The 21863-nt window shown below is 39.0% G+C and overlaps 1 protein-coding gene across 5 annotated transcripts in view; it reads right to left on the bottom strand.

The window, feature by feature from the left end:
• The window catches only part of SMURF2 (SMAD specific E3 ubiquitin protein ligase 2), an 81736-nt gene that overhangs the window by 40714 nt on the left and 19159 nt on the right, over nucleotides 1-21863 (bottom strand). For 4 of the 5 annotated variants that reach the window (XR_005588248.1, XM_039500258.1, XM_039500260.1 and 1 more), the window contains exons 2-3: nucleotides 8266-8304; nucleotides 6294-6402 (exon numbers count right to left, since the gene is read on the bottom strand). Coding sequence is in view for 4 of the 5 variants with exons in the window: in XM_039500258.1 (XP_039356192.1) it covers nucleotides 6294-6402; nucleotides 8266-8304 (148 nt within the window). In the remaining variant the exon portion in view is untranslated. Of the gene's footprint in view, nucleotides 1-1648; nucleotides 1737-6293; nucleotides 6403-8265; nucleotides 8305-21863 lie in introns of those variants that run through there. The other variant, XM_039500259.1, reaches the window with a different exon arrangement.

Here is a 21863-nt window from a genome sequence, read left to right on the forward strand (position 1 = left end):
AGTTTCCTCAATTCCCTCCCCCGTTTAGGGTGACCAGACAGCAAATGTGAAAAATCGGGACAGGGGGGTAATAGGAGCCTATATAAGAAAAAGATCCAAAAATCGGGACTGTCCCTATAAAATCGGGACATCTGGTCACCCTACCCCCTCACCCCACCCCACCCACACACCCATCCTCAATATCTACATCATGGCCTCCAGTGCTTGCAATTGAGACCATATGAAATATACTCGTGAAGAGGAAACCTCAAGAGATATAGTTCAGATAAGTAAGATACCCAGAAGTTAGCAATCTTAACCTTTCTATATCTCAAGTCTGCAAGCTAGGATTTTGCACAAGAACAGGGTTTTATGAAATATCCTGGAAACAGGCTATTTTCAGTATTTCAGTACTTCCACCTCTAAACAAAATCAGGTAAGATAGAGGTTAATTAAATTAATTCTTTTGTTTAACCTCAAAAAAAGGTTCAAGTCAAGTTTTAGACAAAGGGTTAGCTCTTATTTTAGATGAATTAGTTCACCAAGGTCCATAGGTAGCATTTCCTCCAGAGCCTATCCATTTTGCACCATTATCATCCAGAAGGGTTGCTGTCAAGTGACTTGCCTACCGTTGTGACACTAGGGCAAAGCACACTTTCTTTGCAGAACTCTGCCTGGGAGAGGAAAGCAGGAAGAAAGGGCGGGAAGGAATCTTTCCTTCCTGAAAAAGCACCTCTGAACAGACCAGATGTGCTGTCTCTAGAAAAGCAAAGAAAATGCAGCACAGAACTGGAAGCCAGGAAATCCCAATTTCTAATCCCTGATCTGACAGACTCCTTTTGTTGCTTTGGACAAATTACTCACTTTCCCTCAGTATTCCCATTTGTAAAAAAAGCTGATAATACTTCATAGCGGTGGTGCTAGGTTTAGACAATGTTTATGTGCTTTGAACATATAAAGCTCAGTAAAAGTGCCAAATATGATCTTTCAGGCATTGGGAAAAGCATGAGCAATAAGGAAAACACAAAAAGATGGAAAATAAGGGAGAAAAGGGAACACGACTAGGATAAGCATGGTATTTTATTGACATTTAACTACATCCAAAAAGCATCTCTTCGGCAATTTCATTCTGGAAGGGCTCCCAGATTGTCCCCTACACACACCCAGCTGTATTAAGGAATTTAATCATTTATCAAATTCAACTGCTTCCTCTCACATTAAAATCTTAATTAAGGAGCACATACAGCAAAAAAAAAATAAAAAAAATACTATTGGTCCTCACAGTACTGCAAAAGCCTGGACAGAGGGAAAAGTCTTATACAGGACAGAAACTACATGTGTACTGGGCTGAATCAGACATAAGGAATGTGGGTTCCCTTAAAATTGGCAACCTAATTCAAACACAGTTCCACAAAACATAAAGATCCCTCTCACTGTACACTCAGATGCAGTATTATTAAAAAGCCTGTAAGTGTTAATTTGTTATGCAAAAGGTCCTAAACTTGGCATTCAGCAGATACACCGTAGCCAAGAGACAATGTTATTGGACATCAGACTATTACAATTATTTAAAAAAAATCCTTTTTAAGTAACTAAATATTTTATAGTAGAAAATTAAAATAATGCTGTATTTAATTACATCAGTTCTAAAAATTCTACATATTTGCACCTTCCTCTAGTTGATTTCCACAGAAGAGACCAAGTGGGCATTTTGCCATTGAGACACCATCTGTTATCCTTGGCGTGCATACTATTTCCTGTAACAGCACAAGTGTCATAAGTCAGAGACTAGCGTTCCCATGCAATGGTGTGTTGTTAGGGTAAACATTATGATGCCTTTAGAATCTACTGTATTATTATTTTCAGAAGAGGTCGGAAAGGCAAATAATCTCATAGATTGCTGGGATTAATCATCAGCCTTTTTGGCAGTGGGCTACTTACTATTCTTACTATGACATTTTTCTAGACTTTCTGCAAAGGAAAAGATTACTTTATTTTAACATCTGCTTGGGATGCAGAGCTGAGAACTGGCATTAGTTATATCAAAGTAAGAATTCAGAATATATTTAAATCACATTCAGATTAATGTATTCTACAGAGTTAAACTTGTTTAATCAATTCAAGGCTCCTTAAGAGGACAATCATGTGGATAGCATTCTGGGGTTTAAGATACTTCTAACTGCCAAGCTAGACAACTTGGAGCTGAGAATATGCACATTTGAAAATGTTGTCAGGACAGTACACAGAGCTCTGATTTTTATTTTATTTTTTTAAGGTAAATAATTTTAATAATAGAAAATAGGTTTCTTAAATCACATCTAGTATTATGGGGTAATAGAGCAAGGGAGCAAAGAAAAAAGTTGGGTTTAAATGAAAATAAAGGAGAACAGAGTAAGTGAATGAAGAGAGAAGGGAGAGAAAGACGACTTTTTTTTTTTTTTAAATGACTGATGAGTGAGATTCAGTGTGAGGTCAGACCTTAAGTACCGAGAGTGCTTTTGAATCCTACACCCTTTAAAGAGCCAACCTCTAAAGGAGGATCCAGGAAGAATAATCATCTCTACAGGATCATACCCTAAAAGATATATGTATTAAGAGTAACGTTACCTATGAATGCAAACTCATTTTTCTTGGATTTCAGGTCCCTCAGATGAGACACACATAAACATGCCATCTCTTAAGAATTCATTACATAATAAAGCCATGGAGATAACTCTTCTAGAGCTCATGAAAGTATGAGCTAGCTACAGAGGAAAGACCTGCTTCTGTCTGCGGAGTTATTTATTGCTAACCTGAACAAGTCTTCTTTGATTTCTTCAGACACATAAGATTCTGAAAGTGAAAATGATGGATAAAAAAAACTAGGGCTGTCAATCGCAATTAACTCAAAAAAATTAATCACAAAAAATTAATTGCGATGAATTGTAGTTTTAGTCACACTGTTAAACAATTGGTATTCTATTGAAATTTATTCACTATTTTTGGATGATTTTCTACATTTCCAAATATATTGATTTAAATTACAACACTGAATACAAAGTGTACAGTGCTCACTTTATATTATTTTTATTACAAATATGGGCTCTGGAAAAATGATAAACAAAAAAATTGTATTTTTCAATTCACCTCATACAAGTACCATAATGCAATCTCTTTATCGTGAAAGTGCAACTTACAAATGTAATTTTTTTGTTACATAACTACATTCAAACAAACCAACGTAAAACTTTAGAACCTACAAGTCCACTCAGTCCTACTTCTTATTCAGCCAATCGCTAAGACAAACAAGTTTGTTTACATTTACCTGAGATAATGCTGCTGGCTTCTTAATTTACAATGTCACCTGAAAGTGAGAACAGGTGTTCACATGGCACTTCTGTAGCTGGCACTGCAAGGTATTTACATGCCAAATATGGTAAACACTTGTATACCCCTTCATGCTTCAGCTACCATTCCAGAGGACATACTTCCATGCTGATGATGCTCATTAAAAAAATAATGTGTTAATTAACTTTTGACCGAACTCTTTGAGGGAGAATAGAATGTCTCCTCCTCTGTCTCCCACCATTCTGCCATGTATTTCATATTATAGCAGTCTCGGATGATGACCCACCACATATTGTTCGTTTTAAGAACACTTTCATTGCAGATTTGACAAAATGCAAAGAAGGTACCAATGTGAGATATATAAAGATAATTATAGCACTGCACCCAAGGTTTAAGAATCTGAAGTGCCTTCCAAAACCTGAGAGGGACGAGGTGTGGAGCATGTTTTCAGATGTCTTAAAAGAGCGACACTCTGATGTGGAAACTACGGAACCTGAACCACCAAAAAAGAAAAATCAACCTTCTGCTGGTGGCTTCTGACTCAGATGATGAAAGTGAACATGTGCCAGTCTGCACTGCTTTGAATAGTTATCGAGCAGAACCCATCATCAGCATGGATTCATGTCCTCTGGAATGGTGGTTGAAGATGAAGGGACATATGAATGTTCAGCGCGTCTGGCATGTAAATAATCTTGCAACGCCAGCTACAACAGTGCCAGGTGAATGTCTGTTTTCACTTTCAGGTGACATTGTAAACAAGAAAAGGGCAGCATTATGGTAAGTACCATCAAATTATAGTAACTTGTTACTCCTTTTAAAAATCCCATAACTAGCTTTACAAAGCCACCAAGGTTGTGGGAAACACAAACTTGGCAACACTCTTTTCACTTTCCTTTCCCCCTTACTCTTTCTTTTTGTTCCTATAAAGAAGCTCATTAATGTGTGCTAATGGGCATTTCCAGAAAGAACAAAAAGAAAGGTAAGGGGGTGGGAAGAGAAAGAAAAAGAATGAGAGGAGGAAAGGAAAATGCAAGACTTTGGTACTGCTGCCAATTTAAATATATTTCACCAGCTGGCACCAATTTCCACAGCAGTATTTGCCATATCAACCCGGAAAACAAGTGCTCCTGATTACAATGCCTAATAAGTATGGCTAAGAAGAAATCTCTGAAAAAAATCAGTTTCTGAAGATTTAGACAATTCACTTAATTGTATAAAATCAGCACCTTGGCAGATTTAATAATTATGAAAATCAAAGCATTTTCAAGTTCTTTAAACATAAAAAGCATAGAGATGTCTTTCTCCTTATAACAAACTGCTTTTAAATCAAATTTGTTAGGAAATGGAAAAAAAGACTGCATATGCAGAGCTTGACTCTGGCCTAGGTTTTTATGGCACAGTTACAAAGCTTTGAAAATATGCTTTGAAAAAAATGCTGTCCTTGGCTAAAATACTACAATCCCACTCCCCAGTAAAGCAATATTGTTTCATTAAATTATCAATGACATTTAGTGAAATAGTAATGCAAATGTTTTGTATCTTTCACCAAAAAATTCTGAAAATGTATTGTGCGTGTTAAGTCTTCAACCATTCAAGGAAGTGGAAGATCTGAGGTTACTTTAAACCAGATCTTTCACACTAGTGTTCTGCTGAAGATTTAGGATGCTGGCTGGAGCCATGGCTTTTTTTCCCTGGGAAGTCGGAGGCATGGAGTGGAGATATTTGTATAGGTATAAATTCAGTGATGCAGCTATGCTGGGGCAAATCCCTAGCATAGATATGCTGCCCTGGTGCAAATCAGGGCTTGCACCCAGTGCGGTTTATCCTAGTTTTAAACAATTTGTATAATGGTGTGTGTGTGCGCGCTGAGAGCCACTGAACCAAGTTATAAGACCTTTATATAATGGAAACCACTTTAAGCCAGGGGGTGCAGGAGCACCCCCACCATCTATGGTTTTAAACATTCTATGTAAAAGTGCTGCAGCAGTTAAAAACTTGTAAAAGCCCATTTTACACCAATGTGTTGTAGTTACACTGGAGGTCTGCACTGGAGTAGCCTGATCAATACAAATACTGCCACAAAACAGGCCCTAAGGAGTGAATGCAGATACTGGCAAAAAACAGGAATGGAGGGAAGACAATGTGAATGGAGGAATGGATTAAACCAGGATGTAATCAGTGACTAAAAAGAGCACAATGAGGCAAACTGTGCAAATAGTTCAAAGGCTCCTCTTTCTGCCTTTCACCCCAAGCACATATTGAAAGAACAAAAGGGAAGAAGAGAGCAGAAAAACAATACAATAAAAAGAAATTAAAAATCCCCAAGAAAACAAAATATTGTATTATTTCTGCACAGAAAATTCTCCCCCAGGGAGAGGCAAGAGAAAGAATGAACCACACATGACAGATGTATGTCATGTTGCTTACTTCACTACTGAAAGGAGCTCAGATACTATGGTGAGGATGGCAGTATAAAAACCTACACAGGATAGAAATGAAATACTTAGCACAAATTAAAGGGGAGTAAAAAAGGGAAAGAAGGAAACATTAGGACTGAAGAAAGATTTTGAAAGACGGAAGGAAAGATACCAAATTACATTGCAGAAATAAAAAATGGACTGTAAGAGGAAAGGAAGAATAAATGCTAAGGGAAATTTGGTAAACAATTTTTTTCCTTTTATTTTATGCACAGTCCAATATCAAAATGTTGGACAATAAAATAATCCAAACAGCACTATGCTATCTGTAAAATGCATTGCAGACAGTGTATTAGAAAACATACCGAGGTGTAATGTTGAGATGGGAAAGGTGTCATGGTAGTGCATGTATTTTTCACCCTGGCTAATAAGGTTTACTCTTCTGGCATATTTTTCAAGTCCTGAACTTACTACTACTGTGAACATTTGGCAGTTTGGGCGTTTCTATGCTTTTTAGAAGATTCAACTTCAAACCTTTGCTGTATTTTAGATATCACTGTTAACACCTACAGGTCATAATGCTGATTCCACTTTGGATCAAGCGTATTCTTCACAGTATCTGTAGAATGGCATTGGCCAGATCCGTCGACCACCACCTTAGCAAATGGATCAGGAAGTCCTATAGGAGGGGAGGAAAAACTCATAAAAGGGCATGCTTGAAAACTGAGAAAAATAAAATGATAATCAATACACAAGTGTGATTTTTTTTCTTGTATGCTGAGTATTTTGAAAACAGTCGTATTTAATCGGAGTCTGTCGTCATCACAATTTCAGCTCCAAGTAGGTTAACGTGATGTTTGCATTAGAATATTCAAAATTCAGGATAAAATACTTGCTTTGAAAGAGTTTTCAGATATTCCATATTCTCTACAAAAAATAATGTGTGTCTTATGTATACAAACTGACAGAACTACAATGTTAAACTGCCTTTAAGTAGATGAACAAACTGAGCTTTGCAACAGTGCTCTAAAGGTGACCTGCAAAGAAAAAAAAAAAGGGTTTTGACCTTGTTTGCTTTTCTCCCCTTATGTGTAAAGAGGATTAAACATTCCCCCTCCCCGTTAAAAAAAAAATGTTTTTCCTTCTATTTTTACACTTGCCATTCAAATCTTGACTACTTGGGATGGAATTATGAATGACTGGAGGCCTGTTAGGACAACATGAAATATACCAAGCAAGTGCAATCTGACTGAGAAGGGAAGTCATTTTCATTCAAACTCTTTAAAACTGTTTGTTTTTTAACCCGTGAGTCAAATATTTACGGAGAAAAGCTCTTGTTATATAAGGCTCTAACCACTCTCAGCCCCCTCAACCCTGTGAAAGTTTCCAATGAACAGCCAACAAGGACTCCACTAAATTCACAGAAGATAACATTCCTGGTATTTAAGTTAAGTTACAAGCAGGATTTTTCAGTTATCCTTGCTAATTATTTGTATTATGGTAGTATTTACAGGCCCTGACTGAGATCAAGGCCCCATTCGGCTAGGCACTATACAAAACACATAGTAATGGACAGCCTCTTCCTCAGAGACCTTACAAACAAAATAAACATTAAGGCTTTACGGTCTTCTTTATATATCATAAGACACACAAAAAAGGGCACACATCCATCTTTTTCCTCTTTGCAGGTTATCTTTAAAGTTTAGGGTCTGCCGTTTTGGATTCTCCTGCTTTACCTACTAATCTCATTTGGAAGGAAGTTGATATATAGATATCTCTATCTCTATATCTGTGTGTGCGCATGCACACACACACACACACACACACACACGTGTAGTTGAGAAGAATCCTCTTTCCCTTCCAAAATATCATGAAAACTAGTGGAAGGTGCATAATTTCAGTTCAGGTGGGCAAATATGTATTCTGACTTGCTCATTAATTATAAAAATGTGTATCTGCTTGTTAGACCAAAGGAGCTCGTCTATGGTAAAATGGTTCAATGCATATTTATGTATGTAATACTAGTTTTTCTGAAAGCCTGCAATTTGCCTGAGAGAAGTTACTCAAAGTGAAAAACTTCTCTCTCCACTCTAAAGTCAGCACCAATATAATTGGTACATGTGGGGAAAAAACATAGAATTTTTTGTTTAAAAAAAGATACTGCACATAATCAACCAATCATACTATTCAAACACCAAAAAGCGATCAGATCAATATTTTTAGATGAAAATCCTTCAAATTTATTAGCACCAAAAATGTCTTCAACCCATAAGCTTCCTTCCCCTCTCCACATCAGTCCAGAGGAGTTGTTGATATTTTTGTTCATTTGTTTGTTTGTTTTAAAAAACAGATTTAAAAAAATACTCCCAGGATGAGTGCCAGCTAAAAAGTTACAAGCGCTGAAGAACAGTGGGTTGGAAACACCACTATCTCCTTCAACACATGGATGTCAATGCACTATGATGCTGTGTTAAAAGTAGTGTACAGAACTTACGTAACATGTACCACACATATTAATTCATAAATTTTAATAGCTACTTACGGAAAAAATCCTTTTTCACCAAGTTTTTTGCACATAGTACTGCAAGGGAAACAAGAAATACATAATGAAATTACTGGTCATTAATATTTTAGAATTTCTTTATCTTCTCAGCATTCTAGAAAACCCAGTGCAAAGTAAAAATCTATGAATATCAAAGATGTGTGCAAGAAAACAAATTGTGATCACGGGCCATTTTTAATGATGTGTGAAGTAAACACAGAAGGCTGAGCCAGAAGTTCCTTCTTTTGACAGTTACCCCAAGGTCAGCTGTGGTGGAAGTTACAGAGAGGTGATGTTCTCAGTATGTGAGTGTGCTTTTCAGCCCTTGAGACATGGCCATATTTTTATTCTAATTTTAAATCACCAGAACATGCTAATATGTGGAGGAGGGATGGAACTGCATCAAGAAAGAAAAGAAGGGCAGGTGCCTCTAGAACGGATTAGGGTGATTCCCCTATACCGTATGCCCTCTTGGCATAATTCCTGATGGATGGTGATAAATGAAGTTAGCTTGCCCAGTACAACCACACTCACACAAATTAAAGATTTAGAAGGCATAAATCATTTAGAGTTGCCATTTGTGTTTTCAGCTGTTATTCTTGATTCTAATTTTGCAGTTTCAGTGTCTCACTTTGAAAACTGGTTGCTATGATAGTACAAGCCAGCTTTTTAAATGCATTCAATTCACACTTTATTAGAAGACAAAAATAACCAATCTCCAGAGGGTATTCAGGGTACAATTAGTAAAACTTAATAAGGATGTAAGGAGATGGTGTACACATGTACGGAACACTTGTGGAAGTCTGTTAAACAAGCTTTGCCTTACATGAAAAATAAGAGTCAGATCAGAAATCATTTCAATTTAAAGAGCTGAAAAATCAGAACATAATGGAGATTGACTGAGGATCTTTTTGCCCCAGACACATATGCTAATCTATTAGCTACTTGAACTATAAGCTATGAAACTAAAACAATTTGGTTCTTTTAGAAAATATTTGCTCTATGTGCAGAAGCTTCCGGTTTATTAACTGTTTAAATCTGAACAGTAAAATGACTGTCTTGTTACTTAAACACAGATAAATACATCAATCTAAATCACACCATAATCAATAGGTAAATTAATCCAGAAGGTAAATTATAACCATTTAATGGCAATTTTTCCATAGAATCCAAGTACCGTATATAATCGATCATAAGCCGGTTTGTTTACAAGCCGACACTGCCCCTTCCCCAGATGGATAAGTAAAAATGGAAAAATTTTATAACCCGTTCATAAGCCGACCCTATAATTCAGGGGTCAGCAAACTTTGGGCCATTAGGATAAGCCACTGGTGGGCCGAGATGGTTTGTTTACCTCAAGTGTCCCCTGGCACAGAGGTAAGCAAACGAAGTGTCCCATCTTACCCTGTCGGGCTGGGACAGCAACTGATGGGGAAATGTTTGGGGGGAGAGCTGAGAGTCAGGGTATCAACCTCTGTGATCATCCCCCACATGACCCCACCCCTAGCCTGGGACCCCCACACTCTCCCCATCCCATCCCTTCCCACCCTATCTGGGGAGGGTCAGGGGAGGATGTCTCTGACCTGGCTGGAGCTGCTCCGGCAGGCTGGGTAGCGCGGCCGCAGCCTGCTCCAGTGGGCCAGAGCGGGCGGCACGGCCGCAGCCTGCTCCGGTGGGCAGGGCCAGCTTTAAGCAGATTCCCCCGCGCCCACACCTAAGAGGGCCCCGTGCCTTAGGCATCTTCTAAATTTTTTTTTTTAAACTCATCCAGCAGCAGCGGGGGCGGGGGGAGGGGAGGTGTATGCTCCGGGGCTTCGGCGGCAGGGGGTCCTTCGGCGCCATGGAAGACCTGGAGTGGACCCCCTGCTGCCAAAGTGCTGCCGAAGCCCTGGACCGTCGCCTGCTATTCAAATCGGGCCCCGCCATTCATAAAGCCGGCCCAGCCATTCATAAAGCCGGCCCCAGACCAGGCAGCGCGGTCGTAGCATGTTCCAGCGGGCTGGGCCGTGCTCTGGCGGGCTGGGCAGCAAAGCCACAAACTGCTCTGGGGGGCGGGGCCGAGCGGCACGGCTGCAGCCCGCCAGCTCTGGAGCTGCAGCTGCTTCGGAGGCTGGGGGGAGAGCAGTGTGGCCAGAAGCGGAGAGACGCTGGCCCCGCCTCTTCCCTTCTGGCTCTGATGGCTGTGCTGCCTCTCCTTGCTTTCTCTGTTGGTGGGGGGGGGGGGGGGGCTGTGTCCCACTTCTCCCCCTCTATACCTGTTCATAAGCCAACCCCCTTCTCCAGTGCTTCCCTTTTTTACTCAAAAAATTCGGCTTATGAACGAGTATATACGGTAATTGTCTAAATAAGGTCAGATTTTTAAGGTTTTATAATTGATTTTTCTGTAAAAATCAATATCTATTTTGAAAACTAAATGGGTCTGAATAACTGAGACATACCTGTACTAAATGAAGTTGTTTTAAAATAGTTTAAAACAAGACAGAGAGAGAGCTAGTCTCAAAATGTTGTACAGAGAATTTCCTTACACACAAAAAGGTTTTGTTTAAAAACTTTTTATTGAGTAGCGATGGCTATACTCATTTCCTGGTTGACATATCTTGATATTTTTTCACTTAGCGTGTACCTTTCTGCTTTACTTGCCCACTAGCAACAAAAGAATTAAGATACTTGAACACCAGAGATCTAAAATTGAGTGGTTTTGCCTAGTTCTAAATAACTTATCAGAGATCTGTCTTCCTTTCAGTTCTATATAAATTGCAAGACTTCCCAGATGAAAATTTGGTCCCTTAGTCAGACTCACCAGTCTAGATTGACTGGTATTCCTGCTTTCACACCATCTAACAAGGAAACTAACTAGATTAACTTTTGTCTTGCTGCTCAGGTGGCTCCCCAGTATCTGTCTTCTGAAACCCCAGAGAAAGATTCCACCCTCACTACATGAAACTTCAAAAACAGCCTTCTGGGTAGGCACCAGAAGCTGGGTAGCGCCTTGGAGATCTAAATTAAAGAATCAGATTGCAGAATCACTACAAGAACTCTTTTCTTGACAAGACCACACTAAGAATGAACTGAATGGGAAAATCCAACCACATGAAATTGTAGATGACCACTCAGAAAAGAAGAAGGCTGAATTCAAGAACAGCCCAATATTTAATCTTTCATGCTGGTTAAAAACAAACAAGCTACAATTATCAGCACCACATAATCACCAGCCTCAACTGAGGCAGTTTTCTTCCCTCTCTTTGCCAACAAAGTAGCTATATATTTACAAGTGATGTTTTTATGAAAGACTTGCACTTGGCAAAATTGAAGGAAACCTTTTAAATAAAAAACAAGCATGCACTTGGACAATTTTACAGATCACACTGTACTCAGAAAAAAAGTAAAACATGAGCACAAGTGATACGGAGAAAGGCTTTGCTACTTAGCTGGACACTACATATGGCAGAATTTTGAAAAACATGAATTATAAATGGATTCTTATTTTTAAAGTTCTCTTCTGTTTGAAAGTTCCCTTTCAGGGGTTATGAGTCCTTCACCTGAGATATTACTACACTTTAAGAAGATTGGAGAGAAGAAATAGGCAATGATGTGGCCGAACGATCAAGTAAGTATTTACAGCCCATGTCCAGGCCCTTAATGAATGAGGAGATAGCATTATTACAATTTCTGTACCCTCTGGTAATAACCGGTCCAAAGTTAGCATCCACTGCGATACTTATCAGTTTGTCTTCATTAATTTATTTTCAGAAACACGGTTTCTTTTGTCCCTCTCTAATCGTATTACTGCACAAGCAAATGAGCTATTAAAATATTGCAGTTAATATTATAATTTTAAAAGAGAGCAAGTCTTTACTCAAACGGGATAATATTGGTTTAAACTGAAGAAAAAGGGGATGATACAGAGCAATCATATGCAAGTTTTATGAAAGGATACTAGTGCTGAGTAATCAGTTAGCTATGAAAGAAATGTTGTGGTCCCTGAAGAAACAATGGCAAATTGAGAAAGACACTGGAAGCCCTGAAGTAAACATTAGAGTGGAATAGATTGTCTCTATTATCAGAGGTTGGTGGCTCCAGACATGTCTTGTTTATTTTTGGAAACTGAAAACAACTCCTTTCTCAAAAATGATTCAGGGATTTATTTGCAATTCCAAAACCAAGGGAAAATAGGAATGTGTTGGCAAAAGGGGGAAAATGCTTCTCCCAACAATAAACTTCTCTTTCCAGGAATGGATTTTAAAAAAATAAAATAAAAAAAAAATCAAGACGACAACTGCCTGCAAGGGTGGAAAAGTTACAAGGTGACAAGACATGTATACAAAAGTTACCAATAATTCTAGTTCTCTGACAATGGTGCATCTGTGCAATGCATTCCCACAGCCACAGAGATTCAGGAACCTTCTAGAAAAGCAGTGCCCACTGGGATATTATGAGCACCCCCTCAAGGCACTAAAAATTATTGGTAAAAAACCCAAAGGTTATTTGGCAAATACAGAGGGCGAAAACTCCCACAGCTGGATGTGAAAATGAGCAACAGAGGGTGGTCAGGAGCTGAACCGCCTCTTATAACCGTGGTTTGAAATATGTGCTTCCAATGTACACTGCTTTTCTTGAAGATCGCAAAGCTCAATGGTGCTGGTGGCTGCATTCCACAAACTGAACTCACTCTGGAGAAATACAATTACTCATCATAAATATTTCCCCTATGTGAGGAACACCTTTCCCTGAACTGATCTGTACGGAACTACCCTCTCCAAGATCAGTTTCGTCTATGATCCCTACAAGTAGTTAACCAACTAAAAGTCTTAGACACAGTCAGGTACAATTGATGTGCTTTACAAAATGTTTTAAAATATGCCAGAAACAAAAATTTTATATCCGACTTGTATATACATTATGTACAAATGTATGTATTGATTGGATCTCTCCTCTACCCCGTCACTGTTCATTGTCATGTTCAGCTTCAGGTAGCGGGGCTCAGAGACCTGCACTTCATCCCATGCAGTGGGGCTTAGGCTTTCTGCCAGTGAGTCTGAGGCTGGCCTTGCTTGGAGGCCCCCCTGAAGCCTGCTCAAGGCCCCCTAGGGGCCCTGGACCCTGCCTGAGAACTGCTGATCTAGATATTGCCCAGTCTAATAGGACTGAGTGCTTAGACTGCGTGCTTATATTTTATTTTATTTTGGTAACTAACTGACTTTTTGCCTATCACTTAAAATCTATCTTTTATAATCAATAAACTTGTTTTACTGTTTATTTTTACCAGTGAGTTTGCCTGAAGTGCTTAGTAAATCTGCTCAGGTTACAAAGGCTGGTGTATGTCCACTTTCCATTGATGAAGTGGTGAATAAATTAATAAACTTGCACTGCTTAAGATCCTTACTTCAGACTGAGCAGGGGCGGCTCCAGGCCCCAGCACGCCAAGTGCGTGCTTGGGGCAGCATGCCGCGGGGGGCGCTCTGCCGGTCGCCAGGAGGGCGGCAGGCAGGCTGCCTTTGGCAGCATGCCTGCGGAGGGTCCGCTGGAGCCGCGGGACCGACGACCGGCAGAGCGCCCCCCGCGGCATGCTGCCGTGCTTGGGGTGGTGAAATGGCTAGAACCGCCCGAGACTGAGGACAAACAAATTCAAGAGGAATTTTCATGTGTGCAAACTTGAACTTTGTAGAAAAAAATTATTTATGCTGCCTAGAAGTTTTCTGTACTCTACTTACTCCTGAGGTCTCTCTTGCACAGACTAGTTTCAGCTTTGGATTTTTCTACAGCAAAGTTATAATATTGTTTTTATGACATCAGGGTCTGTTGCTATGGAAATTATTATCATGTCACATTATTCTTACAGTTTTAGTCACAAAGCATAAAAAAATACACATAATAAATACACATAAGATAGGGTTCCTGTCCTGAAGAAGAAATTGCAATCTAAAGATGCAAATACAGAAAGCCATTACAGAAAACAGGACAAGCAATGCAAGTAGCAATGTATCTAGCTTCAGAGAACTAGTAGGATTTCAGCTGAGATCTGGAGGAAAGAGAAGCTTCTTGAAAATATTGATATGGAGTCTCTTCTGAGGGGAGAGGGTAATATGTAAGAAGGAGAAGAGTCAAGGGGAGGGTAAAGTTTTACCATTGGTAACAGAGAAAAAGAACACATATTGATGATGCTCTAGAGGAAGAGTGACAGGATTTGACGATATCCTGGATGTGATGGGAAGAGGTGAGGGATAGAAGGCAAACATAAGAACATTATAACGGCCATACGGGATCAGACCAAAGGTCCATCTAGCCCAGTATCCTGTCTTCTGACAGTGGCCAATGCCAGTTGCCCCAGAGGCAATGAACAGAACAGGTAATCATCAAGTGATCCAGGCCCTGTGGCCCATTCCCAGCTTCTGGCAAACAGTAGCTAGGGACACCATCCCTGCCCATCCTGGCTAACAGCCATTGATGGACCTATCCTCCAGGAATTTATCTAGCTCTTTTTTGAACCCTGTTGTAGTCTTGGCCTTCACAACACCCTCTGGCAAAGAGTTCTACAGGTTGACTGTGCATTGTGTGAAGAAATACTTCCTTTTGTTTGTTTTAAACCTGCTGCCTATTAATTTCATTCGGTGACCCCTAGTTCTTGTGTTATGAGGAGTAAATAACCCTTCCCTGTTGACTTTCTTCACAAGCAAAGATGATGCCAAAGCTACAAGTCTGATTGAGAGAGTTAATGGTCTCAGCAATGAAAAAGTCTGGAAGAAAAATGACAAACTCACTCTGAGTTTGAGGTGGGCTTTCTCCAGGCCCACACAAAAGATAGGAATAGGACAGAGGGAGTAAGGAGCTAGGGTGGAGAAAGCAGATTTAGCACTATGACTTCATTGCAACATAAACCAGAAGAGATTAAAAATGAAAGCCTAAGGAGAGTATGAAAAATAAGCGGGCTTAGTTATACCCAGTGCTAAGTTATACCCAGTGTGTGAATTACCCTCTTTAAAAGAATAAATCGTTTAAAAAATGAAATTGAATTCTTAAATATATCTGGTACATTTAAAAAAGTTTGTTTTTTTTAACTGCAGGATAATTACAAAGCAATCTTTTGTGCCTGATTTACTGTGACCAGTTTGAGACAAATCCTTTATAAACAGGTGCCCATATAAGACTGTATATATTGTTGAATAATATTTTAGAATCTAAAGTATTTATTTAAAAAAAAATTAAGTCTACTCCTACATTTACAAATAAAACTTTCAAAATGTGAACTCAGTATAAGCAAATGCAGTAATGTTTCCCTTCGTCTGTAGACAGCCTTAAACAACAGTTTTGAAAGAAATGTGAATTCATGTTAATGTGTTGTTGACTATAAAACCTAGTGATAATTTAGATGATTATATTGATAACTATTTCACTGATTAGTTTACTTACTGTTATAATTAAGGCTAAGATTTAGTCATAGGTAGTTTTGGTAAAAGTCATGGACAGGTCATAGGCAAACAAAAATTCACGGCCCCTGACCTGTTCATGACTTTTAATATATAAATACCCTTGACTAAAACTTAGGGCCTCCTTAGGCCCAAGGCGCTACTGCTCTGGGGGACCCTCGGGACACTGCTGTTGTGGGGGCCCTGCACTGCTCCCAGGGGCTGACTGCCCCTGGGACCAGGGCCGGCTTTAGGAAGTGCGGGGCCCAATTTGAATTCCCGGTGGCAGTCTGGGTCTTTGGCAGCGGGTCCTTCACTCGCTCCAGGTCTTCCACAGCACTGAAGGACCCGCCACCGAAATGCCACCGAAGACCCGGAGTGAGTGAAGGACCTGCCGCCGAAGTGCCGAAGACCCGGACCGCCGCCGGGTGAGTAAAAATTAAAAAGTCAGGCGCTCTTCTTTAGGGCGCAGGGCCCGATTCGGGGAAAATTGGCCTAAAGCCGGCCCTGCCTGGGACCGCTGCTTGGGTGCTTCCTCCTGGATCAGCCACACCAGCCATTGCAGCTGCAAAAGTCACAGAATTCGCAGAAAGTTACAGAATCCGTGACTTCTGCAACCTCCATGACAGAATCGCAGCCTTAGTTATGATATGTAGTAGCAGATACTGTGGGAGGGTGCAATGTGTAGCTAGCTATTGTCAAGGGTTATGATGATTAATTTGTACTGCTGGACCTCTAGAAGACCCCAGTTAGGATCAAGGCCCCATTGTGCTATCCACAAACACAGAGGAAATGGCAAACTCTGCCTCAAAGAACTTACCATCTAAAAAGACATGAGCAGAGGAAAGAAACACATATACAAGCAAAGTAATTAAGCTGGGAGTAGGTATACAACTTGTTAGCATCATGTTTGAGTTTATTTTTATATAAACTCTCCACACAGTCTAAGCTCCCACTGGAGGCTGATGGCCACAGTGTAGGTCTTGGGGAAAGAAGCATTGTAAAAAGCCTATTTGAATTTGTCTAGCAATTAGGGTGACCAGATAGCAAGTGTGAAAAAAATCGGGATGGGGGTGGGGGTAATAGCAGCCCGTATTAAAAAAAGCCCCAAATATCGGGACTGTCACTATATAATCGGGACCTCTGGTCACCCTACTAGCAATGCACGATATTCCCCTCTCCCCCGCTCTCCCAAAATAAAATATATGCTATTTTTCCTTCTCTTTACTCAAAAACTTACTAAAAGTATTAGCATGTGGAGACAATGGGCTTGTCTACACTGGCAGTTTACAGTGCTGCAACTTTCTCGCTCAAGGGGGTGAAAAAAACACCCCCCCTGAGCGCAGCAAGTTTCAGCGCTGTAAAGCACCAGTGTAGACAGTGCACCAGCACTGAGAGCCGTGCTCCCAGCGCTAGTAGCTATGCCCCTCGTGGAGGTGGTGTTTTTAGAGCACTGGGAGAGCACGCTCCCATGCTCTGCCGCAACAACACAAGCCATGTTAAAGTGCTGCCGCGGCTAGCCCAATGTGAAAGTGCAGCAGACACAATGATGTGATAGATTACAATGGCCCCTACCCAGCAAGCCGTTTGCACTACTAGAGAATTAAACAGACTAAGGTCCGGTCTACACTACAGAGTTAGGTTGACACAAAGTAGCTTACATCGACCTAACTGCATAAATGTCTACACTAAAATTTACATAACTCACCTGCAACACTGACTTAACTCTACTTCCACGAGATGCATAGAATCAACGTTGATGTAGTTATGTTGATGAAGTGTCAGTGTGAGCAACGGAGTGTCTACATCGACTGTGACTGGCTTTCAGAATAACTGGTACATAATTGGCTTGTGCGCCGCTGACACAACGAGCAAAGCATAGACACATGTGGCAGCTGTATGCCAACATAAATTAGGTTGACCTAATTTTGTAGCGTAGACATGCCTTAAGGCTTTAAGGTACTAGATTAATATGCACATTCAGGATTAGTCTACACTGGGAATGTATACCCGTATACTTATATTTCACTGGGGTGTGAAAAATCCACACCCCGAGAGACGCAGATATTCCAACCTAGCTCTCAGCGTAGACAGCAATACGTCAATAGAGGAATTCTTCCATCATCAACCTAGCTAGCACCTTTCAGGGAGGTGGATACCTACACCAACAGGAGCACCCCCATCCTGTTGACACAGGTAACTTCTACACTGAAGCATTAAAGCTGCAGCTGTGCTGATGTAACAGTTTAAGTGTAGACATACTCTCTGAGAGAGTCTACCAGTGATAGCTGGTTTGTTGTTAGTTGCCTGGTGGTTAGAGTAGCGATCTTGGAAATAGACCCATAAGTACTGAATCCAACTCTGCCAAGGGAACATAAGGAGTGTCGGCTAAGTCATTTAACCTATCTGTGCATCAGTTTCCCCACACAGCTGTAAAATGGGAATACAATTTACCTCATAGGAGTGTTGTGAGTTAGTTTCTGTTACATTGTGCTCCCCTGTCCATCTTTTGTATTCATCCATTGTTTCTTGTGTTATATAAGTATAATCTGATATTTGTATGTGTTTGTACAGTACCTAGTCTATAATGGGGGCACTAATTTATAATTGGAGCCCTAGACCTTAACACAATACAAATACAGAATATTTAGCATCTCTAAAGCACTTTGAGATCTTCAGATGAAAGATGCTATATAAAAATAAAGCGTTATTAAAAGATGAAATGCTTAACTACTTTTTAAAAGTAAAGAATAAGATTTCCTTGAAGCACCCAATTATTGAGTTTTAATTTTGATAAATATATTTATGTATTTCATCCCAAAGTATACCATTCAGGTGTCCACAGCACAAAACAGACACCAAAAGATCTTGATTTTAGGTCAAAATAGATTTTTTTAAAATTAAAACAATAAATAAACCTCACATGACCATAGAAGTCAAGTCTGTTAAACTGCAGAAACAGGAAAGAAATTGCAAAACAAATATATTTAAAGCACAGCACATGGTTATGCTATAAGAAAATGAACACTTATCATTGCCAATACTGTATCCAAAAGCAACCAATCCCGTGACAACAGCCAGCAATAAATTTATAGAGAAAAAAGGACTGAGTCCAAAACTAAGATTATGTTTACTAATCTTCTGTCTTTTCACATGTCATCACCATAGAAAAACTATTTCAGCCTTTTAAACCCAACCAGTAGGTTCAACATTATAATTATTTTAACACAAGAGTCTGCTCTTCAAAAAAAAAAAAAAAAGGTATTTCTTTCAGACCCTATGGAACACGTGGAGTGGGGGAGGGAAAGACATGCTGATCTTCAGTTCTCAACACAATTGTTCATTTTAGAGACAAATTGTTATTTTTCTCTACTCAAACATCATCTTGGAAATCATTAATATGGTTTTCTGAGATTGGATCCCAGCAGTCTGCATGTAATATACAGTGCAATACAATCATTAAAATAAGTGCCAGCTGTAGAAACACAATGCTATGCTGTTGCTAATGTACATGTACCGATAATGAATGGTCGTCTATGCTTTAATCTGAATAAAGCTCCCAACTGCTCTGTCTCTTCTTGCCAAAAATTCTCCTTCCTCCTCCAGACTGTTGTTGCATTCCAATTACACTGCTGATTGGAATGAAACTAGTTCAGGGAGACTACAGACAGACAGACACACTTACTTACTTACAGGATACTGTTCCTGAGACACAAACTGTTTAGAACATTTTGAACACTTAGCGGACTCTACTTTTCTGCATGTTTTGTGAACTTTTTCTACCCTTTACAGATGAGATTTTTCTCAGAACTGAAGTTCAAGAAAGCATGCACACACACAAGTTCCAGAAGGACAGTCTTTAAACATTTCTAACCAAATACTACTGTTTTCTTTAATTGCTGGCATGCTACACAGCAATTTTGATTTTTCTGTTTTTTCCCCAGATATAAAAGAAAGGAGGTATAAAATAAAGTGAAATGTTAAGAAATCTAACAAGGGAAAGTGCAATTAACTAAAAGTCTAAGTACAAATTAAATTGACATGCAGCTTTGCAAACATGTGGCAAAATAAAATAGGAAAAATCTACAAAGAATATTGTTTATCCTGACACTGCTTTGGGGGGGGGGGGTTAATCTTCATTCACTTGGAAATCTTTCTGAGTCCTCAGATTTAACAGAAAGGGCTTTTTCAACTGAGTGAATTGCAAATTATAAAACACCTCCATAAACTAAAGTGTTATTTTTAGTTGTTAATAAAGTTAATAACATTTTAGAAGGTTGTACTTAATTATAATTATAAAGGAACACTCAAGGGTGGTAAATATTCCACATTTAATTTCACAGGTGCACATGCTGAGAGATTAGGATTTTAAATGTTTCAATGCCATTCCTGCTCATGAGAATGGAGAAGACACTGCAATAAAGCTACCCAAGATCACTAACATACCAGTGCCAGTGGGTTTGTCCAGCTAAAAGGCAGGTTTTCATCATGCAGTGAGGGTTGTTAAGATTTTTTTCCCCACTCTCTGGTTTACAGTTACAGCATTCATTTTAAATATGGAGATTTCACTATGGGATGCCAAATTGAGAGCAGACAATAACATCCCTTACCCACCCCAAGCTTTTAAAAGGGACAACTTAAACTTACAAATTCAGATAGAAATGTGGGTTTTTTTAAAACTCTACTATTACAAGTCACATGTAAGAGGCATATAACTAAAAAGAGTAGGAAAAAATATTGATTTCACTTTATTCTATGCATCTGAAAACACTGTGTATAGTCACTTTCACTGTTACCCCTATATATTCAATCAGATTCCTTTTTGAGATTCCCAGGAGAGAGAGAGAGACTGAGACTATTTTAAAAAAGTGGTTATAAAGCCACAAACATTAGCAGACAGACTCAAAGGCACGTGGTACCTTCAACTATTAACTTCATGTTTTGAATTTTTTTGTTTTTGTTTTTGCATTACAGTAGTGCTAAGAGGTTCCAATCAGAATAGCAGCTTCATCATGATAGGCACTGCCTTGTGAAGTATAGGAGAGTCTTTGCCCCAAACACGTCACAAGCACATTTACAATCAAACAAAAAACAGCAGAAGACAGACTAGATTTCATGTTGATGGGGTCTTTTTAACACTAAGAAATACAAATAACTTCTGCAACATATTTCACCTGTTTGGAAATCACGGCTCTCTCATGTCAGAAAAAATTCCAATACTGTTTTGAAATCAATAATGTCAAATTATTCAGACTAGAACAGGAACTAATGGCCTACAATTATCTTTCAAAAGTATAAAAGTAAATATTGACTCATGGCCTGTTTTTTAATTAAAGTTCTGTTTATCTGGAAGATAGTCTAAAAGAATGATTTAGATAATAATAAAATTAAAACATGTTATCAAAATACTTTAGTGCAACATTAAAGCACAATTATTTTAACAGCGGAAAAATACAAAGAAAACCCAAAAGGAAAAAAAATGTATTGTTAGGCTGAAATCCAAGTGCAAGGCAGAATAGTTTCTGAACAATATATAAAGCCTTCTTTATTATACATTAGAATAATTTCTATCATCAGAAATTTCATCCTTAGATATTTCTTTAATAATGATCAGAGTTCTAATTTATCCTTCACATAACACAAATTTGTAAAGTTCAACTTAGCTGATTGGCATTTGCTAAATAAAACTTAATACACAATGTGTAAAAAACCACCCATTTTAAAAGGTTCACATAAGTCTGCCTATAAGCATTTTGTCAGTAAGAACAAAGCAAATCTGATCTCTAACTAAACAAACAGCACAATCAATAACCCACTTCCAGACACCAGAGTGCAACCTAAGGAATCCAGAAAATGAAAGCATGTCCTAGTAATCTGAAATACTATTTGAAGGGCTGCAAAGTATACCAGAAACTAATTTTATAGCAACTGTACATTTTTCTTCTTTCCTTTAGATTTATTGTACTCAATTTTGTTATCCTTATAGCTCTAATATAGGCCTAGGGGTTAGTATTTTAGGTTTCCTGCTAAAACTAAAACACAACACCAATTACGTGCAAGTACTTAACATACACTCATACAGATTAAAATTAAAAAATATGAAAACGTCATACATTTATCATGGAAGAAACATTAGAAAAATGCATTGCAACACTGAATATAAATAGTTAAGCCAGTAATGGCTTAACCAGTAAT

This window comes from Mauremys reevesii, linkage group 15 (genome assembly GCF_016161935.1).
Source record: "Mauremys reevesii isolate NIE-2019 linkage group 15, ASM1616193v1, whole genome shotgun sequence".
Lineage (NCBI taxonomy): Eukaryota > Metazoa > Chordata > Testudines > Geoemydidae > Mauremys > Mauremys reevesii.